The following is a 21064-nucleotide window of genomic DNA, read 5'->3' on the forward strand; positions in this document are numbered from 1 at the left end:
GCAGGCTCGGGGACAAAGATTCTTAAGGTGAGATCACCACTTTGAGAGGTAAGTTGGGAAGCTGGAGGAGGGGTGGACACCCATGAGTTGGGCACAGGAGGCCGTGGGGCGCCGGGTGCAGGGGTGTGTTTTGGCATCGGGAAATCTTACCCTCAGCTGGTCGCGGTAGGGGGTCCCTGGTTCTGAGGCTGAAGGCGTTGTCAGGGTCGTCGAGGAGAGTCCTTGGGCACTGGACTTCGGGTCACAATCGCCAGGGAGGGTGAGGGGAGGGGGGCGTCCTTGTGGTGTTGATTCACTCCAGCACAGGCCAGGCTTGGCGGGTGCAGAGTGTGCAGGGTTCGCGGTTCTGTGTTGATGCCAGGGCTTGTTACTTGCTTTGAGCAGACCCAGGTAGTCAGTCACAAACCAGTCGGGTCCTCCAGGGTTTTTGAGGTTGCTGACCACTGGAGACGCTGGGGTTTAGCAGGAGCAGGTTCGAGGGTCGACAGGCCTGTAGGGCTAGGGCCAAATCAGTTGGTGTCTTCCTCTTTTTAGCAGCTGCACAGCAGGTGGTCTTGTTGATTGTTCTTCTTTCTTATTTCGGAATCTGGATCTGCTGAAGGAAGGTTCAGGATGCCCCCAAATGAAAGACAAAGCCTTCTCCCTTGTATAGGAAACTAATTAATAACCTGACTGACCCCTTGGGACCTCTAAGGGAAAGATGGGAATCCGATGTAGGGCTGTTGGAGGACGATGACTGGAGGGAGGTATTGCAAAGCCCATGGGAGGTGGCGATTCGAGCTAGATTCAGTCTTGTTCAACTCCGCATTCTACATCACTCTTACACCCCACGCACGACACAGTACCGAATAGGCTATGTGGATTTGCAATTTTGCTTGAGAGGGTGTTGGGAAGTGGGCACGTTTTTCCACATCTTGTGGGATTGCACCAGGGTCCGGGCTTACTGGTCTAGACTGTCCGACATCATGGCGGAGGTGGTGGGCGCGGAGGTCCCACTAGAAGCTAGATGGCATATCCTGGGGGTCACGAGAGATACCACTTGGCCGAAGTGGGACAAGATTTGGCTGGCACTAGCAAGTATGGTCGCAAAGAGGAATATAGCGAGGCTATGGGGGAGCGAGGTCTTGCCAACAGTGGAGGACTGGAAACGGGACCTAGATTGGTGCCAGAGAGCTGAGAGAGTTATATTCAAAAGTAGTAGGTGCCCCAAGAAATGGGAGAAAAATTGGGCGGCGTGGCGGCCGTATAGGGGGGAATCAGTGGATACCCAGGCAGCGTCTGGTCCATCATGCTGAAGGTGGTGATTCCACGGGTAGAGTGCCTCCGTCCAGCTTCGTGACAGTTTGATGTAGGTGGGGAGCGGATATGGGTGGGACATGGGGAGTGGGCTGACCATAATGTTGGTCGGCTGACATTCCTCATGTCGATAGATTAGGAGTATCAACTGCTAGCGGTGGGGTGCCTACCAGGGGCTTGATCTTTGTATGCGGGTCAAATTGTCAACAAGATATCTATATATATTGTGTTGTCTTCTATGTATCAATGAATTACTGATGCTGACTAATGTGCGATTTTATGGAGCCTGTTCTTACAATAAAAAGATTTTCACAAAAAAAACTGCACCCTGCACCCAGCCGCCGATGCGGGTGCACGTTGTGTGTTAAAACGGATCCCCCTTTGCCCTGAGCCGAACACTAGGAGCTTGGCTCCCACAACCTTGTGGCATGTTCACCAGCAGCCACCAACCGGAGACCCCTATTTCCCATTGGATAACATTGGGCCTCAGCACTCTGCACCCGCCTTCCCTGGTCCCGCTGAAGGTGTAACAAAAGTGCATCCCTGACCCTGAGTCTACCCCCTGAACCTCAACTCCCACTACTGAATACTTACCTTAAAACCGATAACACTATTTTCCTCCATAGGATAACATTGACTGTTATTTTTTTTCATTTTCTTTGAAAAGTTTGTAGGTGTGGAGTTTGAAACCCTAAAGAAATTCTTTAAAATAGTACTATTTAACAAAAACGATTTAACTCAACTGTTTGTAGGAAATGTCCCAGAGTAGTATCCAGGTATACTACTCTGAGTAAGAAAAAAAAAAAGTAACTTACCTGGCATTCTACTGAAAAAAACATTCTTGTCTGTGTACTTAATTTACAAAGTATTGCATTTCTCTGAAACCATACTGAAAGTCAAAACAAAGTGCATATACAATTACAATTCAAACTGTTTACAAACTGCATTACTACTGTAAAGTATTTATTGCTTACCAGTGCCAGGCTTGCCTGGTTCTAGGAAATAAAATAGCTAAAAGAATATTTTCACACAAAAACCATTTGTCTGAAGTTGTCTTTGAGTGTGTGAATTAATTTGCTGACTGAGTGTGTACAACATATGCTTAACACTGTCCTCTGATACCGCCTTACTGCTCGACCACAAATAGAGAGTGAGGTGCTATCTAACTTCACCCCTGCCTTCCTTTGGGGTTCCACTGGACTCTGGAAACTGAAGAAGAAAAAGGATGAAAGCAGATGCCCAGCAGAGGAGACTGCAGTGAACAACTGACTTGGCCCCAGGCCTACCAGCCCATCTGCAGATTCCAGAGATCCTGCTCCAGAAATCATCTTGTCCTGCAGCCAGCGACCTCCAGAACAAATGCTTAACACTGTCCTCTGATAAAGCCTTACTGCTCGACCACACTACCATAAATTGTGCACACTATACCTCACTTTGGTATAGTATATACAGAGTCGGTTTCCTACACAGAGTTAACTGTTCTAGGAGGCTCCAACTGCCACAGAATGAAGATTTCATGCTAGAATCAAACTCCTCCGTAGTTGCATATTGTGACATTAATGTGTTAAATCTTCCTCATGGCTGTGTATGCTCTGATCTGCAGTTCTACATGGGTTAGTAAACTGGTGGAGATTTTGGTGATGTCTTTTCTATAGAACTGATCCTCCCGGTCATACTCGTCAATTTAACTTGTGATGAAATTGGACTTTTCAGGAAGAAAAAGTGGAAAGAGGGTAAAATATTTTTGCCCATAATATCTGAGAGTTGGGATATATATTCTTCTTGTCCTTCCTCTCAGCTGGTCTACAATACTAATAGAGGAGCTGTCTGACACTTTCCTTTTTTGTTTTTGTACATGATTTACTCCTGTAGAAATAGAAAAAATTGATTTTTCTTCTGCCTGGTTTCGGATTGGTTCCTGTTTTCAAAGAATGCATTAGTGAAGTGTCTAATGCATATGGCTTGGAATATAGGACAATTGTTGGGGAACATCTTCATAGTAGGTTATATAATAAAGATAAGCTCAGAAATATTGGTATAGTTATTGAAAAAAAATACAACTTTGGACCTGTCTTCATAAGGATTGTAGTAAAATCAGTTGATGCCTGTAATTGCATTGCAAGATTAGAGCTATCTGCAGAGGGATGGTAATAAAGGTATTGTATTGAAGCAGTTAATTGCCTTACTTCTATAAAGTGTTGCACTTCCAGGCCCATCCGTGCTGCCACCTTTTACCTAATTGAATTGGCACTCTCTTGTAGGTAAGTGCCCCTTTTTGTCATATCACCCCCACTTTTGCCTGGCATTTGATGCAATTTGGACAGAAACACACTACGTTCTTGCTATCCAGGTCCCAAGTGTTAGGAAAGCTAAAGAGGGTCCATAAGGGCTGCATCATGTATTGTGCCTTCCTAAGGGACCCCTCCACACACTTAAGCAAAACTGCCATTGCAGGCTGCTTGTTGTGGTGCAGAGAAAAGTGAAGACACAACATACACATCTTCTGTGTGCCATTCTTGCCGACACTGAATGTATAATAGAGAAGTCACTCCTACTGCAGGCCTTGCATCCCAAAGGCAGGGTGCATTAAATTAAATTAAATTACATTAAATTACTCTGATGTCCATGTTGATTCTTTGACATTGCCAGTAAACAGGGAAGCCACCTTAAGTGTATGTACTGGGCCCTGGTGATTAAGAGTTCCCCAGCTACTTGATGGCTTCACTGAAACTAAAGATCTTTAGTGTCAAACATCTCGTATTAATTAGCACTTTTTTGTTCTAGTGATGGGTTTACTAATGCATGCACCCAGAGTGCTCCTTAGAGTTGCCCCCTGAAAACCTACCAGCCTCTTGTGTACCAGTGCACTGGTGTAGACCAGCCTGCCACCACAGACAGGTTTCTCCCCCCTTCAGGTGAGAGCCTATGCTCTCTGAGGACAGAAACAACGCCTGCTCTGGACGGAGGTGTTGTCACCCTCTTCAAGAAGGATGGCTTAGTGAGCAGCATATCCAGGCAGGAGGCTCAAAGGCCTCTTCCGCCTTTGAAATGAGACCTGGTTACCCCCAGACTTGGGAGATGCCACCCCTTGCCTTGAGACCCATTTGGCACCAGGATAGGTGGGAAAATTAGGTTGTCATGAGGTGTGCTTCCAGTCAGGCTAGTTCTACCCCTAAGGTGGGCTTCCTGATATAAACACAAAAACTAGAATTCCACCATATTGGATTTTAATTAAATAAGTCTTACTGTTATGCCCACGTTGGATAGGAAGTGGTCATACTGGGGGTGTAGTCATCCTAAAGGCAAGTTGCCCATTGGCTACTACCTGTCACTCTACTTAACACCCCAAAATGGAGTATGTAAGTAGCCCCCCTGATGCCAGGAACTCTGATTAGACGGATCCAGAAGAAGAAGACCAAAAAGAAAACAAGAACTCATGACTGCTGTAGACTTTTGGCACCAAACCCTGCCTGCACCAGTCTCGACAATTGTGACCAAGTGACTCGTCCTGCATCTGTACATCTGCCAATAACCCAGTAGACTTCCGGCCCTTCACATATTGCCAGCAATCTCCCTTCAAGTGGAGGAGCTACTCATCTGCAGGCACCTAAGAAGCAGAATCAGGTTTACTGTGTTGCCACTCCCCGGCCAGCCCGATGCAGCAGCCACCCAGAAAGAGGTACCTGTGTTCCAGAAGGTCAGATCTGTCCCCCCACCAAATGAAGACACCAGGACCGACCGGAGCCACACAGCACCAATACCCGGGGTACTAGACACTTTGCAGCACCCAAGGGCTGTTAATAGCACCAAGACCAAGCAGCCATCGAGGGACGTCGGCACAGCAGTGAAAGACTTCCAGAGTGGCCTAGCTGTCTTGATTTCTGTACACTCAGCCGAAAACGATGAGTGCCTTGGATACACAGAGCTCTGCCGACCTATCTACACTCCACCTGAGCATCCCAGGCCACGTACCAGAAAACCAAATGTGCCCCCTTGCTCCCAGGAACCTTGCGATCTCAGCACCCATTTGGTAGCTCTTGGACTTGTCCCCCTAAGCCGCCTGGTTTTAGGTGGCTGCCCTTCTTTCCACCGGCTTAGCGTGCAAAGCTACCAACCTCACCAGCACCTCTGCACCCCGATGTCCTAGCGTAGGTGACTGCTAGTGATAATTTGGACCTTGGCCCCTACAACCTTAAGTCCTGAAGGAGACCCTTTGAAACAGACTGTAAATAACTGCATGCCACATATGCCTTTTTCCCATAGGAAAGCATTTCTGCGTGGTGAGGAAGTGGCTCTATCTATACTGGACCAGAATAAGGTACAGTGTGTATAGAGTCCACAAACCCCAGAGGTATAACAGAGGTTATAGCCAGGTGTGACCTTACTCTCTAAGTGGTATCTTGGTCGAGCAGTAAGGCAGTACCAGAGGACATTGTAAAACATTGCTTGTACACTCTGTCAGCAAAAGGTTTCACACACTGCAAAAACTGAACTCTAGGCCAATTGTTTTTATATCAAAATATATAGTTATTTTATTTTTAAAACCAACAGGCATCAAAAATATACTGCTCTCAATATGAGAGGCCTCATATGAGTACTTTGCAGAAAGGCTATAAACTTTTGAAAGACAATAGGTACAGGGGTGTCAGTAGGCAACACAATTCTACACACAATTTAGCATTGAGCTCAATGGATTTCCTCATATAGATACAGTTGATTACTTTGTAGATTACTTTGGTAATCCCAGTACTGGCTCCTAAGTTCAGTCCTGGGGTCTAAGCTGAAATCAGTTTAGCAAAAACGTTTTAGGTATTGTAGTGATTTTTCAGGAATAAAAAGCTATTTTAAAAGTTCACACTTAAAAACTTTTCAACAGGAATCTGGCAATGTTATCCAACGGGAGAAAATTCAGGTTGCAGGTAAAGTACGATCTCGTTGATTTTGTAATCCAGTACTGGTCTCCTAGGTCCAGCACTGGAGTCTCAACCCAAAACAGGTGGGTAATTACGTTTCAGTATTTCGTATGATTTTTAAAGAATATTTCTAAAAAAGTAGACACTTAGAAGAAATTTCATAGAAAAGCGGACAATAGATTCCTATGGAGAAAATACAAGTTACTAGTAAACCCGCTAGGGATTACTTTTGCGTTTCAGCATTGGGCTATAAGGTACAGTACTGGCTTCTCTCCTGATTACAGGTGAGTATTTCGGAAGTCGGATGATTTTATAGGAATATTTCAAGTTTTCAAAAGTAGACACTTAGAAGATTTTTCGAGTCAAACCAGTCAATATTATTCAATGGCAGGTAAGTGAGTTACCGGTTTCCTGGTGAGTCCTCGACTGGTGAAGTTGTGGTTCTGGGCATAGACTCAGGGGTCCCCTAGGGTCAGGTAGTTAAAGTGGGTTCACCCTCAGGGGCGTCACGGTGCAGAGGTAGTTAAGCCCAATGTTATCCAATCGGGGACAGGGGCCTCCGGTTGGTGGCTGCTGGCTAGCAGGCCACGTGGCTCTGGGAGCTGGGCTCCAGGTGGCTTGCTCAGGGCAAAGGGGGAAGCAGGATAGGACAAAGGTGGCACAGCCAGCTGTGCCCGGGTGCAGGGTGCTTTTGAGCTGTCGGGCGCTCAATGTTATCCAATGGAAAAGTTCAAAAGGGAACAAAGGCTGCAGGCTCGGGTGTGGAGACTCTCCAGGGGCGACCAGCACGTCGAGAGGTAAGTTGGGATCTTGGAGCACAGGTAGGTACCCAAAGGGAGGAACAGGGGGCTGTAGGATGCAGGGGTGTCTTGGAGTGTCACAAAAGCTTACCTTCAGCTGGTCACGGTTGGGTGGGGGGCCATATTCTGAGTCTGCAGGTGTCGTCTGGTTCGTCGAGGAGTGTCTTTGGGCACTGGACTTCGGGTCCCAGTCGCCGGGGGGGGGGGGGGGGGGGGGGGAGTCCTCGTGGTCTTGAATCACTCGGGCACGGGCTGGGCTGGGCAGGTGCGGAGTGGGCTGGTCCGGAGCTTCCTGGCTGGCACTAGGGGGGTTATTGCAGCAGAGCCTCTGCCTCTGCTGATGGGAGTCCCAGTCTTTAAGAGGGTCAAGGCAGGCAAGTCCTCCGGGTATCCCAAGGTCCCTGTCCGCAGGAGTCGCCGGGATTTAGGCAGGAGCAGGTTCCAGGATCGACAGGCCGGTAGGGCTGGGGCCAAGTCAGTTGTTGTCGTCCTGTTAGCAGCTGGTTTTTCTTCTTGATCTTCTTTCTTCTTGTGGTATCGGGATCTGAGGAAGGAAGGTTCAGGGAGTCCCTAAATACTGAATTTAGGGGCGGTACAGGTAGGGCAAGGGCAGGGACCAATAGGTCCCTGCCCTGGGGTGGGTACACCCCCTAACCTGCTCCTCTCCTGTGGGAGGGGGGCGGGGGCCTAGCTGGGATTGGACAGGGCTCTCAATCTTCAAGATGGCCGAAGCCCAGGGTCGTGCTTCACCACGTCTCCCCCACCTGAGGGGTGGGGTTTTCCCAGGCTGGCACACCCCCCTTCCTGACGTACTTTTTCCCGCCAGTCTTCCCGCTAGAGTCTGGGTCAGAACTGGTGGGAACCAGTTTCTGGGTATAGCAAATGGTCTGGAGAAGCTCACAGAGGCGGCATACCTTCGAAGCTTCCCCCTCCCCATCCTGGGGGAGGATACCTAGCACCTCGCCAAGGATGTGCATTGTTGCAGGCCCAGGAGAGCAGGCGCTCTCCACCCAGGGGTCCAGCAACATGTCTGCTGTGTGGCAGCCTCTGCAGCCACTCAGCCCAGATGTGGTTTGTAGGTTAGGATTTCAAAGGGCATCTCCAAGATGCCCTCTGGTGCACTTTACATTACTTCCCACACTGGCATCAGTGCGGGTTTAATGTGCTGAGAAGTTTTGTACTAAACTTGTCAGTCTTCAGTGTAGCCATGATTGTGCTGTGGAGTTCGTAATGACAACCTCCCAGCACCATATACTCTTAATGGCATCACTGCACTTACAGTGCCCAGGAATGGCCCTGGGTACTGTAGGGGCACAGGGGTCATACACCTGTGCCCGCACCTCTGGCATAGGGCACCCAGCTAGAGGTGTGACTGAAGTATGCCAGGGCAGTGGGTTCTGTGGGCATGGCACACAGGGATGTGTACCATGTCGACTCTCTGTTTTAGTTCTGTTATTTAGTCCCTCAGCCTGCAAAGGCAGTGTATGGGTGTCAGAGTACATGGCCCCTGAGGGTGGCACAGTAAGTGCTGCAGTCCTCCGGGGTCTTCTCTGGTCACCATGCCCTGGGTACCTAGGGTACCATTTACTAGGGGCTGATAGGTGGCCAGAGATGCCAATTGGGTTTTAGTTTCAACACAGTTTTAGGGAAGTAACGCAGGCCCTGGGTACCGGGTTGGCAGGAACCCAGGGCACACTCAGTCAAAGCACATCAGCAGTTCAGAAAAAAGTGGGGGCATACCAAGGCATTTAAGTGCACATTTTACTTTCTAGTAAAAAATCAATATTTAAAACTGTACGTACTGGATAACGTAGTTCTTGGTATCCACATTTATATAAAAATACAAGTTACGTTTTTAGATTGGTCTCTGACTTATTCTTGAGTGTATGTCTCGTCTATTGCCTTTGCGAGTCCAACAAATGTTTAGCTTTACCCTCTAATAAGCCTAAACTGCTCACCAACACTACCACAAAAGAGGGCATTTTGTGTATCATATTTGCCTCTGTAAACCAATAAGGGCTGCATGGACTCTCTACACAGTGTACCTCATTTTGGTTCACCATATAGAGAACCAACTTCCTACATTTCTATCCACAATACTTAGGTTGCACAATCATTTTTGGCAGTGTAGTTTCCTAAAGTCTCTAGCCCCAAGTTACCAACCAGTCTTGGATTTCAATGAATGTTCCGCAGGGACCATATCTTAATATATACCAGGAGGCCACTGTAGTACTAATGCTTATCCCCACAACATCAAAGAGTATTGTTTCTCTTTTAAGCGCAGATTTGCTATAAACTTGCTCCTACTCGTGTGTGGTGGGTAGGCACCCTCCAATAGGCTCCCTAATAGAATTGTCTTTGGACACTTATCTATTTGGGTGGATACCTGTGATGACCTTGATAACTCCCCAATACATTGTCACAGATCTCTGTAGTAATTGGGCACAGCCACATTAACTGGGCTATGCCAGCACCATTCCCTCAGCCTTTGTAATTTGTAACATAATCATGTGGTATCCATTGAGTTTAGTTGCATCTGCATTAAATCCTTTCTGTGTAAGATTTTAAATGGGGATTTTCTACCTTTGGCACGCCTATCATGAATAGCTTTCCCTGTAACTATGTTCTTCCATTGATATCCATATAACTGCAACTGTAGCTCCTGCTCCCAAGCAGTTTGCTGTCCCACCGGTTTTGTCTGCAGGACTCCAAAAATGTTGGAAAAGTCATGTGATCGTCCTCTTTTACAGAAGTGCTGCCTCTCACACGTTTGCATTTTTTTCTACAGACCACAGCCGCAAATGTTCCGCCCGGACACAACATATCTTCATCCTCAACATCGACGCCTCCTAAACCAAAGGCAGGAGTATCGAAAGTGAGTAAATATGCGTATTGATAGAGATCCCTAGCAGCACTGTTGTGGTGTGTGTTGTGTTGTGTGTTATTTTATGCAAGTTCCCATTTTTTCGACATGTTCACCTCTACTATTTGCCTGGTAAATGATGTGATTTGGACGGAAAGTGCACTGGGTTCCTGCTAGCCAGGTCCCCTGGCCCAGAGCTCTTTCCCAAAACTGCACAATTGTTCCTCAAATTGGCAAAATATTTTGCACCCTCTGTAAGTCCCTAGTAAATGGTACCCTGGTACATTGGGCCTGAGGTCCTAAGGAGGGTCCCTAAGGGCTGCAGCACAAATTGTTCCACCCTAAGGGGCCCTTCACCAAGCACATGCAAGACTGCCATTGCAGGATGCGTGTCTTGATGCACACAAAACCTAAGACATCAAATGTCACACGTCCCTGTATGTCCTGTCCCCTACCACTGGATGTAATATTTGCAAGTCACCCCACATCAGGCCTGACAGACCGAAGGCAAGGTTCTGAATATTACATCTGAGGGCATGCCTGCATGAGCAGATGTGCCCCTGTGCTGTTCAGTCCTATTACTGCCAGTACAAGTGACCAGGGAAGCCATTTTAAAACGTGCTGGACACTGATGTTAACAAGTTCCCCAGCTACATGATTGCTTAACTGAAAATATGGATGTTTGGTATCAAACATCTTGTATTGGTAAACCCACACAGGTGTCGGTGTCGGATTTACCAATGCATGCACTCAGAGGCTACAATAGAGGTGCACCCTGAAAACCTACCAACCTCTGGCATGCTTGGCAGAACAAAAGCATGTATGGCAAGAGGATGCAACACCCCCTCCCACATTTTGACCTGATTATTAGCTTCCTTGGGCTGGCAAGCTTCAAAGAATCTGCCCACTTTGGAATGCAAAGCTGGCTCCCCTAACAGTAAAGGAAGCCACACCCCTTGTCCAGACCCCCGTTGGCACCTGAACAGACGGGAAAATTAACTAGTCACGTAGGCGTGCCACTCCCAGGCTAATACCAACCCTAAGAATGGCTACTGTGAGGTGGTCACAATTTTTACGAAGCAGCCATCTTTGTGATGGCATACTTAGGAATTCTTGGACAGGGTTAAGCCCATTTCCCACAGGAAGTGGTCATACAGGAGCGCTACCGTATGCTCCCCTGACACCCCTTATTTCAGCATTTATGGGCACCCCTGGCACCATAGAAGCAGACTATGATGACCTAAGAAGAGAGTGGACACCGAAGAGCCGCAAAAGCAAACAAGAGAAGTAGTAGACCTGGTACCAAGCCTGCCGGCCTGTCTCCATCCATTGTTGAAACCTGCAGTTAGGACCTTTGGAACAATGCCCGCCTTCAATAAAGACCAAGCCACCACTGCACCCTTCTCCTCCGGCATGAGTTGAAGTGGGCCATCTGTATCAACAAGGTTCCCTAGCCATCCAGACGTCAAGTTCATGGTGGTGTCACCCTTCTGGACTTAATGCCCTCGTCTGCAGCCTCTGCACACAGGCCCCCTCGACTGCGACACCTCCCTGTACGTAAACCGGAGCGCCAGACACCTCTGCATCAGTCATCCCCGGGCCATGGAGAAGAGGACCCAGGTGTCCCTAGATCCCAGGCTTTGCAAACCTTGAGCCTCCCCATCCCCGTTGGTTCACCCCCACAGGTCTTCAGTCAGACTGCAGCCTCTTTCTGCAGTGACCGATTTCCAGAAACCTATTGGGCTCACAATGCTGTTTTGCACCCTGCACCCGTCTGTCGTTTGGTGGTGTACTGTTGGTGCGAACCTGGACCTTACCCACCACTCACCCTAACTCCTAGAGATTTGTCTTGTAAGTGGCTGTACTATACATGTTTGCAGAACCTATTCTTCCTTCCATAGGATAACCTTTCAGAACTCAGAATTTCCAGTATCCTCTTTTTAAAGTGAAAAGAATTCATATTTAAAAACGTACTTACATGTACATTTTCTCTCTGATGCGTAAACCTATATAAAGATACTTGCTATTTTTTTAATTGGTGTGGATCTCCTCCATGAGTCTTGTGTCATTTATTGATCATTGTGTGTATTTGCAAATACACTCTGTGTTAAGCCTAAGGTTGTTCTACCACACTAATCCCTAATATAGCACTTTAGGATTATATAGCAAGTCAGATTAAAATTTTGCTCCAAGCTTGCCTGGTTTATGTAGTATGTGTACTACCAAATTGTTTCTGGTAATCTGGCCTTAAAAAATAATAGAAGGCTCTAGTAAAGTCCACACACCCAGGGTGAAAAGACTACTTATGGCCATGAATATTTGACTACTGATAGAACTTTGTAAACAAACTTTAGCAGCCCCAATAGCAGTATCCACGTTAAAACATTAGAAATACTCTTGTTTCTTAGCACTGAAATATACTGCTTTATTCTATGGTTCGTCAAGCTCACTTGATGCTGTTGTGTATGCTTGATTTGCTGATGTGTGTAAGAGATGTTATTTGCTAACTAATTTCAAAAGATCTGAACTTGCTTGTTCCCTAATGTCACCCTCTGCCAGAATTGACAACACTTTCATGTTATCTCTGCGGAGATGTCTGTGAAATGAGCTGTCATGCTTGCCCATTGAGCCTGAGTATGCCATTTTTTGGAGGATATTAGTGATGTGGAATATGTACAAAATGGTTCAAGGCTGAGGGGGGTCACAATATTCTCTTTTGGTGGATGAAATGTATCCTCCCAATCCTTGACAATTCTGCTAGTTGTAACAAGGAAGTTGAAAAACAATAAGTGATGTGATTAATTTTGGAGTATTATTTTAGGTTGCCTATTATAGTATGACTACATTACAGCAGGTTAGGATGGTATACTTCAAAACATGTGTGAATGCCTGCGTCACATTTCCTTTATGACAGTTAACGGGCAGGCACTCCATTCTGCACACAAACAATCTGTGTTGAACTTGATCTTGTTGTTTCGAGGTGCGGGTACAGTGAGAAAATGCATTTCTCTTGTACATGCCTAGGAGCCTAGGTTACCAAGGAAGTAGATGTGATGAATGCCCCACGTTTATTCGTAACCATAATCAAAAATGAATACAATCCTGCGCTGATTGCTGGCTCAGGCAGAATGGTAGGGAGATACTCTGTGGAGAATCTGCTGAGGTTTCAGCGCTAGAGGAGCTTTAGAATTGAATGTGACATTACATGTATGTTTCAGGGGCATTTAAATGTAGTAACATTGTGAGTATTATCTTCTCTCTGGTCAGTCAGCACCGGAACCTGAATGGAGCTGGAGGGGATAGGGGACACCGTGGATCTTATCAGGACCAGATACGGAAGGACCCTTACGCCAACCTCATGATGCAGCGAGAGAAACTATGGGTATCCAAGATCCAGATGATGCAGCTGCAGAGCACTGACCCATACTTAGACGACTATTATTACCAGGTGGGTGCAGCTAGGAGGTGGAATTTTCCATAGCCACGTGGTAATTTCTGGTCTATGTCACAAGAGGTCTGCTCACAGAAAATATCACTGAAAGGGAGGTGAAAGCAGGAGCCAAGAGTGGGCTGGGACTTGTAATCCCCATAATATTGCTAATGTACGCCATGGGTAATGTCCCTTTCTGATGGATACTTCCACCAACAGATTGCTTAACTTAGAATTCTCCCCCAGCATCCACTGACTTTTCTGCAACAGTGCTCTAGGTGGTGCAGCGAGGCTCTGTGTTGGCTCCGTACTGCCCTGGAAGTGACTGAGCAGAGCCGCTATATGCGCCACCCCTTTGCGCTGACGTCCATTCCTTTCTTTGTTTATTCTAATGCAGATCCGGAGCTCTGCTTCCAATTTCAGATGACTTCTGATGACTTCAAACTTAACCCAATGTGCAAAAGAACAATATCCCCTCCTAAAAACAGGTTATAAAGCATGCTGCGACTATAGGAAGGAGATGCTCGTCACGAACTCACACACATTGTGTCTTTGATGTTTGGGCTCAGGACATGACTTGAAGTAGTGGGATAAATGCAACATCATGCTTCCAAAGGCGATCTGAGACTGAGTAGCGAAGCTATATGTTGTCGGAACATAAGAATTGGTTACCATGTGTCTTGCTTTAAACTCCCAAATAAAAGAAATTCAGTACTCCCTAGCAGAGGCATGTAGCAAACCTGTAGCACACCAAATAAGACATCAGAATAAAGACTATCCCAGATGTCAAACGAAAACAACATGCAAATATATGTATTACAACTTCAAATGCATGAGATAAACCCAAGCAGATAATTATGGTAAAACACACCCAATAATAATTAGCATTTACAAGTCAAATAATAATGAAGCAAAACATAAGCAGATTATAATAAAGGAATACTCCTAAATTAAATGCAAGAGAGCAAATATAATAATGGACGTCCAATGCAAGAAACAAGCTATGTCTAATACAAGTAATCCAATACAAGAAGTAAGCACTGTTAAACGAAAGACTCCAATATAAAGTGCATGCATACACAGAATGGAAGTGTATAAAATATATACACTGAATGCACCAGATAATGCCAATGAACAAGAACCAATGAATAAAAATACTTCACAGGCTGGTCACTCAGCACACAGGCAAAAAACACATATAGAAATAACTCGATATCTAGACATAATTCTCAATACCAATGATCGGAGAAAATACCTCGCCGGCTGCATTATCTTCATGCTAGCCAACACAAGACTGGTAGATTCCAAATCACAGTTGTGGGGTCAAGACACTCCTCAAGCTGGGAAATGCATCACTGAGCACTTCCGTCCATCACTCAGGAGGAATCTGGCTCCGAGCCAAGAAACCCCAGTTTTATAATAATCGCAGTGCACAAGGAGTTGTCGAGAAGACATCATCTACAGCAAGGGAACTTACTAGTGCTGGCCGGGCGTCATGCTAGTATTCCTAGGCAAAGGAGTCCACACGCTTTCTCCTTGAGCTCCCAAACATGTTCATCCCCTCATCTTAGCGAAAGTAGAAAACATCTCCGAAAGTACAGAAAACGCCCCTCTAAGAGGATATTATCTTGGACGCATATAACCTAAATAATCGTGAGTAACCTGAGGGCTTGTGTGTGCTGAGCTCAAGCTAGAAAGAATCCGAATTCATGATGGAGTTTAGGGCACATTAAAGCCCATAGGTAAAACTCAGTTTTGCAATGTGCAACTTAATGCACATTTGTGCAACGCTGCCTACGGCACTATACTCTGAGACAGAGGTACATTCCACACATTTCTCTCTCTCTCATGCTTTCAAACAGACATCCCACAAATTCTGTTCCTGGCAAGTCTAAGGCTGTCCTACTCAGTGAAACACTCCTACTCTGAAGCTACAAGGAGACAAAAAATGAAATCACAATGCAAAGTGCAAGTGAGAAAAGATTGTCGTTAAAACACATAGAATAAATTAACACACTTAAAGTCAATTATAACAATGGTAGTCGAAGGTCATCACATGGTCCCAAAACATAGTAGTTATGTTATGTTATGTTAACCCTTTGTTGAAGCGCAAACCGCTGCCCCAGCAACGGAGCGTCCCGGCGCTGACCTAACCAGTACCTGAGGGGTGGGTGGGATAACTAACAGAAGACTAGATGACAGAAAAGAGATGCGTTTTGAGTTCCTTTCGAAAGGTAGTCAAATGGTGGGCGCTGAATCAATCTCACGTCCAAGGCTGTAACCCTGAAAGGTCTACTTTGTGGTGAAAGTCCTCCGGTAAGTCCATATCGAAGTGTAAACACAAACAGTAAAAAGTTAAGTGGGACTCAAGCACATCCTGGCACACTGTTTCTTAAGTGAAGACACAAGGGCGTTCCAATGTACGTTTATATCTGGCATGGACTTTGAATGCCGGAGTACACAAGCTGAGCAACGGTGTCTAGCAGATCACAAATGATATCTTCATGCCAAGGTGGCACAGGAAATCTTCCGGAAATATGGAGAATCCTGGTAGATACTTTTGCACCACCTAGAAAGCACAGTGTTGAGAACTGCATGTTTGACAGTCAAACATGACTGGACTCTGAGCTGGTCCAAGGGCGTGTTGTACACCGAACATCTGAGCAGGAGCCTGTGTCCTCCTATCAGGCAACCACTTAGGGGAGATCTTATGTTGCAGCAGGGCAGGGTCCTCCCCCCTGAATTTACACAAACTGCACCTCTATGCGTTGTGAATAGGCAGCAGCATATTACTGCATTTGATCTGTTGCCAGAAGTGGTGGGAGCCATCCGTGACACACCACATGCCCTTCCACAAATTCCTTTAATGCCTGGCATGGGGACCTATTTATGGCCTGGTGTTCTGTCGGTGAGATTGACCTTTTCAAGCCAAGCTAATGGATGTTCTTTTGTACCATGGTGGCACTTAAATTGGTCTTGACATTTCTCATGTGTCCACAATTCTGGGCAGATGCATAACTGCTCATTGTATCTCATCTGTCTCATCATTTGCATTACTTCAGCTTGTCAAGTGAATGAGGTTCAGCCAATGTTGGTGCAACCACCTTTATTCCAGACAGACTGGTGCTGAAGACATGGTCAGCCTTTTTGCTTAACACCATCGCTGCTAGCGATATTTTGCTGCTCCGCTGGATTTTTCAAAAGTCCATTGTTCATGACGAGCTGGGCTCGTCATCAGTGTTTGAGGAGGCTACACCATGACGAGCCCAGCTCGTCATGAGCCTGGAAGGGGTTAAAGGTGTGACTTCTTTCCACATTTGGCAATTCCTCATCCTGCCGGCATTCTTTGCCTCCCACTCACCCCTTGAAAGAGCAGATGATGCTTCATCGGTTGGACCTCAAAAAGGGGCAGAGGCTGTGCAGAAGAAGACCCTGTCCAAGTGGATAGTCCTCTGCATTAGGATCTGCTACGTACTGGCCAAAAAGAAGCCCGCGGAAGGCTAAGGCTGCCACTATTGCATTGGCTTGCGGAGTGTCTGTTTTTGAAATCTGCCACACTTCAATGGGTGCATCATTGCTTATGTACACAAAGCACTACTGCTTTTATAGCAAAGTTCTATGACAGACATTTTGCCTGCTTGGTCCTGCAAGACAGGGCAGTATGATTTGTGTGCTGAAAAATTACACATATTTACTAAGGAAGAACAAGTGGTTGCAAGTGAATTGGCTAGTTCACAAATACTACACAACCAGTTTAAGTGAATGACGATACTATTCAACACAGGAGCAAGGTTCATCCTGACCACCATGTAGAATTTAATTGAATCCTGTCGCTTCAGATGTCTCTTCAGATTAACCTTAAATGGAGTCAGTGGGTACTTTTTCTGTTGCAGTGGAATCCATTGACAAACTTTTTATATTGAAAGAAAGGCTTTCTATAGTCATTCACACTGGTCAAAATGAATATTTTTCTGTTTCCTCTTCAGAACTACTTTGAAAAGCTTGAGAAGCTGGCAGCCACAGAGGACAGCCACACCGAAGGTCCAAAGAAGGAACGAACAAAGCTCATTACACCACAGGTGGCTAAGCTGGAACATGCCTACAAACCAGGTAAATGGGTACATAGATGATTAGTCAATTGTCCTGTTGGTGGACTGTCCATGGGGATGGATGTCCGACATTAAATGTTGGACAGATTACAAAAAAAGGTCTTCACCATTTAGCACAGGCCCTGGTTAATCAACTCCTGTGCATTAATGGTTTTACAGCACATTATTTGATGTAGTGCGAAGCTTAGTGACCTCACAAATTGGTCTGTTGGAAGCTGGCTTTTTATGTGATATATCAAGAATCTGATATACTGTGTGAGTCCAGGGGTTCCTTTATGAGTGGACATGGGCATGCTATGCAATCCCAAAGTGCTCTATTAGGTGGTAGTGTGGTCAAGCAGCCTTAGGCTTATCACGGAGTGCCAGACATTTGCAAATACACACAGTGATCAATAAGTGACACACAACTCAAAAAGATCCACACCAACTTATGAAAACAGCAAGTATCTTTATATATGTTTTGACATCAGAGAAATTGTTCAGGTATGTACATTTTTAAATATAAATTCTTTTCACTTTAAAAAGTTTCTGAGTTCTGCAGTGTTATCCTATGGAAGGAAGAACAAGTTCTGCAAACAGGTATAGTGCAGTGACTTAAAATAGCAATCTCTAGGATTTAAGGTGAGTGGTGGGCAAGATCCAATGCAGCGGCACGAGGGCGGTCGGGTGCAGGGTACAAAACAGAATCTGGAGCCCCTATAGTTTCTACTAAAATCGGTCACTGCGAAAAGAGGCTGCAGTCTCTGGCTGGAAGACCAGTCGGCATGAACCAACAGGGAGGTTCAAGGTTTTTTGATGCTTGAGATGTAGGGACACCTGGGGTCCTCTTCTACCGGGCCCGGGGGCAACGGATGCAGAGTCGTCGGGTTTCCTTACTGTGAAACCACAATGGACTCGCGCTCTGAAGGGCTGTGGGACCTTGTTGACGCCAGTGGCCCACTTCAACTCACTCTAGAGGCGACGGGTGCAGTGGTGGCTTCAGGCGTTGGGTTTTCGTGGTTCTGGATGCCTCAGAGTCTTTGCTTTGGAGTTTCTGCTGGATGCAGGAGAACCAGTCCATTGTTCAGGGGTGTTGGGTCTTTATTGAAGGCAGGCAGTCCGCCCAAGGTTCTGCAGTCAGCAGCTGCATGATGAGTCTCCTTAGGTGCTATTTTCGACGAGGGATGCCGACAGGCCAACAGGGTTGGTCACAAGTCAGCTGCTTCTTCTCTCCTCTCTGCTTTTGCGGCTCTACTGTGTTTTTTTTTTGTTCTTAGGTTGTCAAGATCTGTTTCTCTGTTGACAGTGACTCCCCTAAATACTGAATGTAGGGGCATTAGGGTAGTGTAGGGTAGTAGCCAATGGGCTACTGACCCGTGGGGGTCACTATGCCCCCTGTATGACAACTTCCTATGGGAAGTGGGAATAACCCGGTCTCAGAAATCCTAAGTATGCCATCACTAAGATGGCTACTTCTGAAAAATGTTGGCCACCTCACAGTAGCCCACATTTGGGGTGTTACTAGCCTGGAGATGGCACTCCTGCATGACTAGCTAATTTTTCCCCCTGTACAGGTGTCACGGGGGTCCTAGACAAAGGGGTCTGCTTTCTCTCCTGTGAGGGAGCCAGCTTCGCATTTTAAAGGCGGCAGCCCTTTGAGGCTTGCCGCCCAAGGAAGGCTAATCAGCAGCTCATCGTGTGGGAGTGGGTGTTGCACAGATCTTTGTAATGGGTCTCCTGAGAGCACAAGGCTCTCACCCTAGGAAGTCCGAATCGAGTCTTAGGTGGCAGACTGGCAGAAACTAGTTCGTAAGGGTACCCGAGAGACTGGTAGGTTTTTAGTGGGCACCTCTGTGACTTAACATTTGCTTTTGTAATTTGTTCACTTGTATTCTTCTCCTCATGTACTGTTCCAATTGTGAAGCGCTCTGACACCTATTTATTTATTTTATTTATTTTTATTTTTAAAGTTTTATATAGCGCGAACAAGATCTTTGCAGATATCAGAGCGCTTTACAGAAACAGTAGGTAGGATAAACAAACTGTTGAAAACAGTATACTAATCGGTAGGGAGTGAGTTGCCAATAGGGTAATAATCGCACAAGAGTATGCACGCTAATAACAATCAAGAAGTAATAATATTGAAGCCATGCAATGTCGACTCAAATAAGATTATAGCACCCCAGAGGGAGAGTAAACACGCTGTTGAAAACAGAATAGTAGGCAATAGTGAGTGGATTGCAGTTAGTAAGTCACTCAGGTCATAGTGTACAGACCTAATAAACAATCTGGAAACCAAATAATAAAGCATCCGTGCAAAGATTTTGGTCCAGTAGCAGTCATAAAAGAGTCAAAACATAGATAAGCATTCGGGTAGCCGATGAAATAGGAGCCATGTACTGTGATTGTTCCAGTAACAGTAGGGTTCAGGTGAACTTAGCCATAAGGATGGCTTTTACCTCTTTCTTGAAGAGTACAGAGGAGGGGATAAGCCTAGTTTCTGGCGGGAGCGCATTCCAGATCCTGGGTGCCATTCCTGAGAAGGAGCGTTTGTATGTTTTTTCCTTCCAGAATCTACGAGGTTTCAGGAGGAGATTCTTTGTGCTTCTGTTGGACCTTGAGCCTCCTGATATAGTCAGCTTCTGAGTGAGGTAGTTGGGTGACTTGTGGTGTACGGCCAAGTGTGTCATACAGGCAATTTTCAGCTGGACTCTGGCTTCAAAAGGCAGCCAGTTCAGGGCTTTTAAGTCGGGGGATATGTGTGAGTGTTTTCTTGAACCAGTGATGAGTCTCGCGGCCGCGTTCAAGGAGGCGCGTAGGGGCGCTGTTGTTGTTAGGGGGAGCCCTCTGAGAGCCACAATTCCGTAGTCTATGCGAGGAATGACTAGGGCTTGTACAACAGTTCGGAAGTCCTTGGGTGGCAGGAAGGGTTTGAGTTTTCTCAGAGTGTTGATTTGGAAGTTGGCTCCCTTGGTTGCTTTGCTAATATGCTGCTGCATGTCGAGATTGGAGTCAAGTGTGATGCCAAGGGATTTCGCCGAGTCCACGATGGTGGACTGGACATTTAGTGCGGTTAGATGATTGAGCCAGGTTTGGGTGATGGCCTTTTTCGCAGGAGGTGAGATCAGAAGGAACTCAGTTTTCAGAGCATTTAGTTTAAGGTGATTGTCGGCCAGCCATGCTTGGGTGTTTCTTAGTGTGGCATTCAAAAGTTTGATGTCTTCAGGTGATTGAAGCTTGAGGTAGAGCTGAGTGTCATCGGCGTACATATGGAAGTGTACATTTGATGCTTGCAGCAAGTTGGTGAGTGGTTCCATGACGAGGTTGAACAATGTGGGGGATAGGGAGGAGCCTTGTGGGACGCCTAGTGTTACGGGCACAGGCGAGGACAATGCGTTGTTGATCTTGAACTTCTGAGACCGGTTGTGCAGAAAGGAAGTGAACCATTTGAGAACAGTCCCGGATATGCCCATTCTGGTGTTCAACAGCTCCAGTAGATTCTCGTGTTTGACCGTATCAAATGCTGAGGAGAGGTCAAGGAGGATGAGGAGGCAGGACTCATTGTGATCAAGGATTTGAAGGGCGTCATCAATTATGTGTGTCATAGCCGTTTCCGTGCTATGTTTTGCTCTGAAACCTGATTGGTGCGGGTTGAGTAGGTCACGTTGCTCAAT

General features: G+C 46.3%; 1 protein-coding gene across 2 annotated transcripts in view; it reads left to right on the forward strand.

The window, feature by feature from the left end:
* PATL1 (PAT1 homolog 1, processing body mRNA decay factor) overlaps positions 1-21064 on the forward strand; it is a 168989-nt gene that overhangs the window by 93499 nt on the left and 54426 nt on the right. For both annotated transcript variants that reach the window (XM_086953075.1, XM_086953077.1), the window contains 3 exons: positions 9798-9884; positions 13140-13320; positions 17289-17412. In XM_086953075.1, coding sequence (XP_086809201.1) covers positions 9798-9884; positions 13140-13320; positions 17289-17412 — 392 coding nt within the window. The remainder of the gene's footprint in view (positions 1-9797; positions 9885-13139; positions 13321-17288; positions 17413-21064) is intronic.

Source organism: Lissotriton vulgaris, chromosome 1_2 (genome assembly GCF_964263255.1).
Source record: "Lissotriton vulgaris chromosome 1_2, aLisVul1.2, whole genome shotgun sequence".
Lineage (NCBI taxonomy): Eukaryota > Metazoa > Chordata > Amphibia > Caudata > Salamandridae > Lissotriton > Lissotriton vulgaris.